General features: G+C 50.1%; 1 protein-coding gene across 1 annotated transcript; it reads right to left on the reverse strand.

Moving 5' to 3' along the window:
- Positions 1-225: 225 nt before the first annotated feature.
- On the reverse strand, positions 226-8,286 carry GPX7 (glutathione peroxidase 7). The gene is made up of 3 exons (XM_002810818.5): positions 6,772-8,286; positions 2,337-2,598; positions 226-1,015 (listed from the first exon to the last, which is right to left on the reverse strand). The coding sequence occupies exons 1-3, from the start codon at positions 6,907-6,909 to the stop codon at positions 852-854; spliced, it is 564 nt and encodes a 187-aa protein (XP_002810864.1). The 5' UTR covers positions 6,910-8,286; the 3' UTR covers positions 226-851.
- Positions 8,287-10,023: the final 1,737 nt, after the last annotated feature.

Raw genomic sequence — 10,023 nt, forward strand, 5'->3', positions numbered from 1 at the left:
GAGATGGGTTTTCACCATGTTGGCCAGGCTGGTCTCAAACTCTTGACCTCAGGTGATCCACCCACCTCAGCCTCCCAAAGTGCTGGGATGACAGGCGTGAGCGACCGCGCCTGGTCACTCAGTGAGTTCTTATTGGGCAATAATGATTGGCTTAACCAAAGGCCTGGCAGCCTTTGTACCAAACTGGTAATACTGTTTACCTCTAGGGAGGGAGACTATGGAAAATGAGGAGGATACTTTCATTTTTATTTAATATCATGAGGTATTGTTTGGATTTTTACAATGAACCTGCATTTCTTTTGTAATGAAGAAAATAATACAGAGGAAATAACAACAACTAAACCTTTGGCCTGGATTATCATCAGCTGGAAATTCATGTTGGATGCAAGTTTTTATTGATAACAAGTTATTTTTTGGTTTATATGCAAAAAATGTTTATTGAATGCCTCCTATTTGGCTGGCACTGCCTAGGCACTTTCACAGGTATTTCATCCTAATCCTCACAACAGCCCTATGAGGTAATCATTGGTCCCAGTTTACAGAGGCCTTGGGTGGGAGATTATTGCTTGATATACTTCTATTTGCCACACATTTTTGTTGGCAAGACGTTCGTATCGGCTGGTGATTCACTGGTCAATAGCTCTCATTGGCCAGGAGTTCCTATTTATTGCTGTAAGTTTCAAATAATCAAAATACTAGAATTTTTCCCCCACAAGAATGATGGGACCAATGGCATAAGAGTGAAGGAAGGAGAGTCAGTGGGTCTCTCCCTTTGAAGCACCATTTGAGTTTGCATTGGTCAGCCCCACACAGGTGGGCGGGATGAGGTGGTGGAGGAGGAGACGCAGTGGTTATAAGTCTTCTCGCTTCAGTAGGATGAGCTTCCTCACGAGTGCTGTGATCTGGGGTCTGACCTCCTCCACTGACACAGTTGGGTCCCAAGCCCCTACCACCTTTCCATCTGGGGCTACAAGGTACTTCCAGAAGTTCCAGGTGGGCTCCTTCCCAGAAGTCTCTAGAGAAAAAGGAAGGAGAGCAAAGTGTGCTACCCTGCGTACCCTCTCCTGGGACTTCACTCTCAGTGTCCATCTTTCCCTGGTGGCAGCTAATACTGATGCCCAGTCCACACCCCAGACCACTCCAACCAGAATCTCTGCGGATGAGGCTCAGGCATCAGCATTTTTCAAAAGCCCCCTGGGAGATTCCAAAGTGGGGCCAAGGTTGAGAACAACTGCTGTAGGATTCTGTGACGTGCTTGATAAAGTGGTATCAAATCCTCCTTTATTAATGACTTCGAACTACTGAATAGTCTACACCCTATTCTCTAATTCAGTTTTAATGGTTTCCAAATGTTAGTCCATGGACTGGTTTCATCAGAATCACTGGGGGTCAGGGGAGTGCTTAAAATAAAGATTCTTGGGCCCTGCTTCAGTAGGTCTCAGCCTTGTGCATTTTTAAGAGCTCCCCAGGTGCTTCTAAAAGCAAGGCCGGGTTTGATCTATAACTGTGAGAACTGGGAAGGAACTAATAAAAGAACACAGAGAAAAAAATAAACATTAGGACTGAGCCACAGAGCAAGACGCAAACCTGCCACAGTAAGGGACCTTTTGTTTGCTGCACTGTTGCTTCTCATTTACTCCTCCAGGTGAATGGGTTGCAGGGTGGGGTGGTGGCGAGGGATACAAAGGCCACCAGAAGCACGGAATCAGAAAAGGCAAAAATGGGGCCTCCAAAGGAGAAGGCCTGAGGGAAGAAACAGGGTCAGAACGGCAAGCTTAGCCCGTGACCCCATTCTGTGGCTCTGAGGCTTCTGCAGCTGGAGAAGGGATCTTGTTCTCAAATATTAAGATCTGGTATTTTAGCTCAGAAGGTCTCCCTCCATGGCCTGTTACAGACTCCGCCACTGCCTCAGGGTGAAGATGCCTGTCCGCCCTCTTGGTCAGCTTTCTCCAAGCAGGTGGCATCCCCTGTCTATGCCTTGGTTTCTCCATCATATGTCCATAAACTCATCTAGTTCACACTGACTTAAATGTCTCCTTCTAGGAGCCCCTGAATGTGAAAACAGGATCCCAGAAAAGTCCAAAAGAGTGACTTCTGAGGGACAAGTGAGAGGCAGCAGGTATGGAGATATTCTTAGGCAAGAATACCCCTCAGCTTGTACCTGCCTCCACTCTCCTCAAAGATTAGTGCTGGAACAAAGCATCAGTCCACCTGAGATGATCAGGAAGGGGAAGGGGCCCCAGGTCACCCAACCAGCCAGTGGCTTCTGCTGCCCAGGGAGCCATGGCCTCAGCCAGCTGAGGGAGGTGTGATGGGTTGAAGAGACCAGGACTTACGGGCCAGGTACTTGAAGGCAGGATGGGCACCAGTACCGGTGACTGCAATCTTGCTAAACATGGGGAATGAGACACTGTAGGTGCGGCGGGCAAAGCTCTCAATCTCCTTGTTGCTGTCAGGCTCCTGTTGGCCAAACTGGTTGCAGGGGAAGGCGAGCACGTTGAAGTGGTGGGGACCCAGGTCCCGCTGCAGCTGCTGCAGGGCTCGGTAGTGCTGGTCTGTGAAGCCACACTCGCTGGCCACATTCACCACCAGGGACACCTGTATGACAGAAAACAAAACAAAGCCCAGACAAGCCAGTGAAGAGGCATGAACCTGTACATGCCCTGACACATCCACATATGTGACTCCCTCAACAGTTAATACTGCCTCACACATACAAGAAAACTGTGTACACATATGTAAATGTGTGTCCAGTGCTCTCACACATACACAAACACACGCACACAGACAGGCACATATGAAATCAAACATTCAGGAGCTTACAGATGTGTGCACACATACATGAACATCTGTGAACATAAGTATACAACATACATAAATAGGTATGCACATGCGCCATGATACAAACATATGTTAGCAAACACCACACATGCCCACACACACAGCACATCCATGGACAGAAGCACACATACTGGTGAGCACATACTGAGAACTGATAAGAGGGGGTACAAAGGGAGACCTGGGCTCAATTTTTGGCTCAGTCAGCTAGCACTTGCCACTCTGCAATGTGTCAGTCTCCCTTCTAGAATGTGAACCTACTGAGGGCAGGAGCTATGTCCACCTCATCTCTGGGCCTGGTATATGAAAAAGTCTTGGTAAATTTTAGCTGAATGAGTAAGTGTGCACACAAACACAAACGCCTGCATGGGAACATAGACACAGGTTTTCTTGAGAAAAGAACCCTCATAACCCCAGGGCAATCACCTTTTTGTCCCCCTCCTCTCCAGAGAACCAACACCACTTTTGTTGTTGTTGTTGTTTTTCAGACAAGGTCACTGGCTGGAGCAATGGCATAATCATAATAGGACATACCCCCAACCGTTTGCAGTCTCAAACTTCTGAGCTGAAGTGATCCTCCCACCTCAGCCTCTCAAATAGCTAGGACTACAGGCATGTGCCATCACACCTGGCTAATTTTTTAATTTTTACTTTTGGTAGAGACAGGTCTCACCATGTTGTCCAGGCTGGACTCAAAAACTCTTAGCCTCAGGCAATCCTACCAGCTAAGCCTCTCAAAGTGCTAGGATTACAGTCATGAACCACCATGCCCGGCCTACCACTTTCTTTTATCATTAGACTAATCCCTAAATTTATTAAAGCCTTTAGGCAATAAATACAAAGCTGGCTAATGGAACTTGATTATAAGACTGTGATTAGAATTTTGGCTCAAATGCTATGTTTTTAGCTTCTAGGTATATATTATTAATAGATTTTAAACCCTACCCTGTGCCTAGGCAGCCTAGCCCTATCCTCCATAATTGACATTTGGGTCAGATAAGTCTTTGTTGTTGGGGGGATGTCCTGTTTATTTATTGTCAGATGTTTGGCAGCATCCCTGGACTCTACCCACTAGATGCCCAGTCTTGACAATCAACAATGTCTCCACATATTGCCAATTGTGCCCTAAAGGGAATAATCACTCCTAGTTGAGAACTACTGGGCTAGATGATGGAACCACTGAGCTGTACCTCCTGTACCCTACCTCCACCAGGTGAGAAATGACCCATGCCTGGGGCCACTGGCTATTAGAACAACCTGTTCAATTTGAGGTCAGCATACACCATACTCTGTCTGGAATGGTGAGAAACTGGGACTCCTAACTCCCTTCCTCAGTTAGGGTTCTTCCTTTTTTTCCCCCTGCTGGATCCCTGGGCAATGAGAACATTAAAGATTAAAGCTTTTTTTTTTTTTTTTTTTTTTTGAAGACAGAGTCTTGCTCTGTCACCCAGGCTGGAGTGCAGTGGCGCGATCTTGGCTCACTGCAACCTCCACCTCCCGGGTACAAGCAATTCTCCTGCCTCAGCCTCCTGAGTAGCTGGGATTACAGGCACATGCCACTATGCCCAGCTAATTTTTGTTTTTTTTTTTTTTAGTACAGACGGGGTTTCACCATGTTGGCCAGGCTAGCCTCGAACTCCTGACCTTGTGATCCACCCAGCTCAGCCTCCTAAAGTGCTGGGATTACAGGCATGAGCCACTGCGTCTGGCCAAAGCTTGCTTATTTTTAACTCACACCTTGCATGTCTGCCCACTCTTTTGGAAGGGGGAAAATCTGGCTTCTAGTACCATGCCTGAAACCAAAAAGCTTGGTCCTTAGAAACCAAAACACAGACAGAGACACCCAAGTACACACAGTTAATTTACATATGTACATATACAAGCACAGACACAGACTCAGATTTGTACACAGAAGAAGTAAACCATTCACAAACACACACACTACACATAACCCCACACATTCCCAAGTGGTCACCCATTCATCCATACTGGTCTAAATGACTATGGTCCCAATTAGCCTGAGGGCATCAACCATGTCAATCTTGCTCATGACTATGTCATCAGAGCTGGACCCAGTGTCAGACATGTAGTAGGAGCCAGTAAATGTTTGCAGGTGAAGGAATGAGCATATTGCCCAAGCAGCAGGCCTAGCCTGGGTTAACTCAGCACCAATTACAGCTTTTCTGGACTCCCTGTTCCCTGGTTTACTGCTGAACTTGGCAACTAAGAGCATAGACTCTGGAGCTGGACTGCCTGGGTTCAAATTCTAACTCTCTTACTAGCTGTGTGACCTTGTTCTATTTTTGTCTTAGCACTTACTACTACTAGGAATGACCTTGTGCATTTCTCAGTTCCTTGTTTATTGTCTGTTTCTTCTCCTCACCCCATGTAAGCTCCATTTAGTGGAAATCTGTTTTGTTCACCACTGTATCCCCAGGGCCTGACCTAGTATCTAGTTAGTATACAGCAGGTGTTCAATAATGAACAACGAATTAATAAGTAGCAGAGCTGGGCAGACGCTAAACCTGGGGCTCTCTGGTGAGCTGCCCTAGAGAGAACAGGAGGCCTGAATTGGAACGGGCCCTGTTCTTGGTTCTTTGCCCAGAGTTCTAAATGAAGTTCTTGCTGGGATCCACCCAACACAGGTGCAGAGCACTCTACAGTTTACTAAGTGCATCCATGCCTTCATCTGATTTGAAACTCACGACACTCTGGGGGACAATCAAGACAGGGATTACTGCCCCCAAGACTCCCAGCATAATCGAAAATTTCAAGGCTTATAGAGTACTGGTCTTCACTAAAGATGGTGTTGCTCCCAGGAGAAAAACCTTGACATCTATTTTTGTGTGGTTCATCCAAAACTGGACGCTGGCCAACCTGTTCATTAGATTTCAACTCCCCAGCCATTTCACACCAGTCCCCAGGTCCATCCTGAAGAGGTCCACTCTGGGAGTTGTTCATTGCACATAATGTGACATGCAGGCCTCTCAATGTAGTGTTCAAGGTCCCGCCTGCTCCCTTGCCAGTCGTTTCAGCCTCATCTTCCACCACTCTTAGCCTCCAGCTTTAGACTCTTTGAAGCACAACAGCTGGAACTCCTGGCCCCGCCCCGCCCCCCCCCCCCCCCCCCCCCCGCCTTCTTGCTGTTTGCTTCTTAGTCTTGGTAAAATCCACTCGTATTCAAAGACCCAACCCAGATACCCTTCCTCTCCGAAGTCTTCTCGGAGCTTAGATTCCCTCTTGGTAAGGAGAGGGCAATTAGCCTGGATGACTCTTATCTGTGCCCCTGAGCTGCCATCTAAGGACTTGGCCTAGAGAGGACCCTGGATGTGGCAGTGGGGTTCTCTTCCCGGCCCCGTCTTTCTAGTGTAGTGTGACCTTGTGCGAAAGCCTGCCCTCTCTGGGCCTTTGTGCCCTCTCCCAAGGATGATCCATGTAAGGTCTTCCTGCATCTGAAATAACTCCCTCTGCCCTGCACATTGATCTCCACAGTGTTCTTCACTGGACTCCGAATCAGCCACTCCCCGTTCCAGATGCAGAAAATGGGGATGGGAGAGGGAAAGGCCGCACGATGCTACGGTTACTTTTTTCACCCGTGAATGGCAAAGGCTGGACAGTGGTGCCCGGCCTCCCGGCGAAGGTCTGGACCACGCTGCCCAAAGGTGCCGGTAGCGAAGTGGGCGCCGACTGCGAGTGCTTCGGCTTCCTCCGCGCCAGGGCCGTGCCACGTAGCCGCGGGCCGAGCCGGGCGCGGGATGGGGGCGCCGTGCCAGAGGTCACGGCCGAGTGGGGCGGGGGCCGGGGTTTGGCGGCCGCGCGGCTGGAGCGTCCTCGGAGCCACACCGCGCGGGGGACCGGCCTGTGGGGCGCCCCCAGCAGGCCCCGCCAGGGCGAGGCCGGGCCCCGCGGCGCCGCCAGACCCCGCGCACTCACCGATCCGCGGTACTTCTCCAGCGACACCAGTTTGCCCCGGATGTTGACCGCCTTGAAGTCGTAGAAGTCCTGCTCCTGCTGCGCGCAGGCCGCAGCCCACAGGAGCAGCCACGCCGCTGCCACCGTCGCCGCCACCATGGCTTGTTCCGGAGGTGGCGGCGTCGCGAGGGCAAAGACGGGGCGGGGGGATCCAGCGCGGGGGGCGGGAGGAGGCGGCTCTGGCGCCGCTCGGCCCGCAAGGCAGGACGCGCCGCGTTCTTGTTCTCCTCCGCAGGCGGTGGATGCCTGGCTCTGGACCTCAGTTTCCCCGTCTGTCCTGAGGCAGCGCACCCCTGCCCCGGACTCCAGAGCCAGGGTTTCAGGATTCTGTCCCCTGAGACCGGAATTCGTTTCAGTGAGGCTGCCTCTTGTCCCAGGAAACAGCGACTTGGCAGGGACAGGGAGGGAAAAATCTGAGAGCTCAGCTTCTCATTAGTGCAGCGGCCTTAGGCTGGCCTGGTTACGCCCCCACTCCGACCTCAGTTTCTCCACATGTTAAGTGGAGCTAGTCAGTATAGGATGGAAGTAACAGAAAAACGGATGCGAAACACTTTAACAGTTGAATGGTGCCTGCAAACTTCAGGTGAATGAATGCATGTTCCCTGAAAGTGATAGCTGGGAGAAGAAGAGAGGACCGAGGGCCTGTTGCAGGTTAGGTTCCTGGAAGCCGATTCTGAGATGGAGATTGGAGTGCAGGATGTTTATGAGGGAGCACCCTTGGGATCAACACGCGTGGGAAGGATGGGAGGGAACAGGAGTGGCACAGGGGGAAAGTAGTGAGCTCCATGCAGGCCCCAAGACAGTTTTAGCTGACTCGACAGGGACTCTGGAGCTAGAGTAGCCCATCAAATGAGCTAAGATGGCCAGGTCACCCTGTCTTTATCAGTCCTTGGATGTGGGGCCACCTGGCAAGTGGGGCAACAAGGGCCAAGATGGCCCTGTCTGTGGAGAAGCTGACATTAAAGGCTTTGTGCTAACAGCACTCCTAGCAGCTGGTGTCTGTCCTAAGTCCTCAGTGATGGGGGATCTGGGCAGCACATCACAATGTCTCCCCTGCTCAGAAAACCCCTGCTGAGCCCATGAAATGTCAAGCATGGGGCTGGATCCTGTACTCACAGGCTGTGAGTTTTTTCTGGAAACTCACAGGCTGGTGTGAGAGAAACCAGGTAAACTGCAGATTTCATGTAATATGGTAAGGGCTAAGCACTCCTGTGGTCATTCAACAAAAACTTCCTGAGCACCTTTTCTATGCCAAGTTTTGCTTTAGGTGATTCTTAGGCAGGGATGAACAGGAGGGCATGATCTCTATCCAGGGAGACACAGGAATTAAATAATTTATAAATAGCTCTAAAATTACTATTGTGGTGAATACCACCTAAACTAGCCTGGAGGGCCAAGGAGGGCTTTCCAGAAAAAGGGAGATTTGAGCTGAGCTCTGAAGAATGAGTAGAAATTGGCCACGATGAAGCAACGTACAAGTGCGAAGTTCCTGGGGGGAAAGGAACATGGTGCATTGAGTAACAAAGAAGACTTGTTTGGTTGGAACAGAGAGGACAAAGGATGAGAGGGAAAGGTGGAGAGGCAGGCAGGAGTGAGATCACACAGAGCCTAGTAGGCCATAGTCGGGACCAAGAAATGAAGGTTCTTTTTAGCAGGGAGGTATCACAATGAGTCTTATGTTGTAGAAAGATCTCTTTCGACAGGGCCCGGTGGCTCACACCTGTAATCCCAATGCTTTGGGAAGCCAAGGCTGGAGGATTGCTTGAGGCCAGGCGTTGAAGACCAGCCTGGGCAACATAGCAAGAACTGTCTCTTAAAAAAATTTAAAAATTAGGCTGGGTGCGGTGGCTTATGCCTGTAACCCCAGAACTTTGGGAGGACTAGGCAGGCAGATCGCAAGGTCAGGAGAACGAGACCATCCTGGCTAACGCAGTGAAACCCCATCTCTACTAAAAATACAAAAAATTAGCCAGGCGTGGTGGCACACGCCTGTAGTCCCAGCTACTCGGGAGGCTGAGACAGGAGAATCGCTTGAACCCGGGAGGCAGAGGTTGCAGTGAGCAGAGATTGTGCCACTGTACTCCAGCCTGGGTGACAGAGCGAGACTCTGTCTAAAAAAAAAAAAAAAATTAAAAATTTGCCTCGTGTGGTAGCATGTACCTGTGGTTCTAGCTATTCAGGAGGCTGAGGCAGGAGGATTGCTTGAGCCCAGGAGTTCAAGGTTGCAGTGAGCTATGATCATACCACTGCACTCCAACCTGGGTGACACAGACACTATCTCAAAAAAAAAAAAAAATCCTTCTGGCTGTTCTGTGGAGTTGATAGGAAAGGGCAAGAGCAGATGTGGTCTAGATGTTGGAGTTGACGTAGCTCCAGGGCTACCTCTTAGAGGCCCAGAGGCAGTTGCTACCTAGCCTGAGCAGCCAGGCAAGGCCTTCTGGAGGTGTGAGGTGATACTGGAGTTATATCTTGAAAGAGGAATGGGAATTCTCTAGGAGGGTCGGGGCAACAATATCAGACTTGAAAGAGCAGTATCTATGACGGCACAGAGTCTGAGAGAGGTGCTTGGTTGTTTGAGGTGAGGAGGGGTGTGGGGCAGATGAGACTGGAAGGGTCATCAGGATAGAGAAGGGCCTTGAGTGCCAAGTCACTCTCTAGAGTGTGGCAAGCAAAGGTTTTGAAGCTGGCCACAAGATCATATAGTTACTAGGACTCGAACCCAGGCCTTCAGATGTAGACCATGGGATTTTTCTGCACCACCAAGGTGGCCTCACTCTTCAGGAGAAGGCAACATTATCAGGAGAGGTGGAGAGCAGGGGAAAGGGCGCTCCAGGCAAGGGCCAAGGCATATATAAGGTGCCCCTGCCCATCCTGCTCCTTCTTCCCCATCTCTTTTGGGAGATTTAAGCCTGTGATGGGTCCCACAGCTATTAAATGGTCTCTTCTCTCTCTGCCCTCTGGAACCACTGGGCTCTCTTCCTGCCACCTGTCCCTTTCACTCAGCCCCTTCTCGAGTGTCCCAGTAACGAGGAGTTCTCAAATTCTACTTCATATAACTTGGAGTGTTGCAAGTTTGGCCAAGCTATTTCCTGTTAAAATCCAGATAGATGGGCCAGGCGCGGTGGCTCACACGTGTATACAAAAGTAGCCGGGCGTGGTGGCGCATGCCTGTAATTCCAGCTACTTGGGAGGCTGAGGCAGGAGAATCGCTTG

This window comes from Pongo abelii, chromosome 1 (assembly GCF_028885655.2).
Source record: "Pongo abelii isolate AG06213 chromosome 1, NHGRI_mPonAbe1-v2.0_pri, whole genome shotgun sequence".
Classification (NCBI taxonomy): domain Eukaryota; kingdom Metazoa; phylum Chordata; class Mammalia; order Primates; family Hominidae; genus Pongo; species Pongo abelii.

What these genes read in the sequence shown, in the direction of transcription:
- GPX7 (XM_002810818.5), bottom strand. Translation starts at nt 6,909, where the DNA reads ATGGTGGCGGCGACGGTGGCAGCGGCGTGGCTGCTCCTGTGGGCTGCG. An exon ending in TGGAGAAGTACCGCGGATCG is followed by an intron (nt 2,599 to 6,771) that starts GTGAGTGCGCGG and finishes TCTGTCATACAG; the next exon opens with GTGTCCCTGGTGGTGAATGT. An exon ending in TGCCTTCAAGTACCTGGCCC is followed by an intron (nt 1,016 to 2,336) that starts GTAAGTCCTGGT and finishes CTTTTTCTCTAG; the next exon opens with AGACTTCTGGGAAGGAGCCC.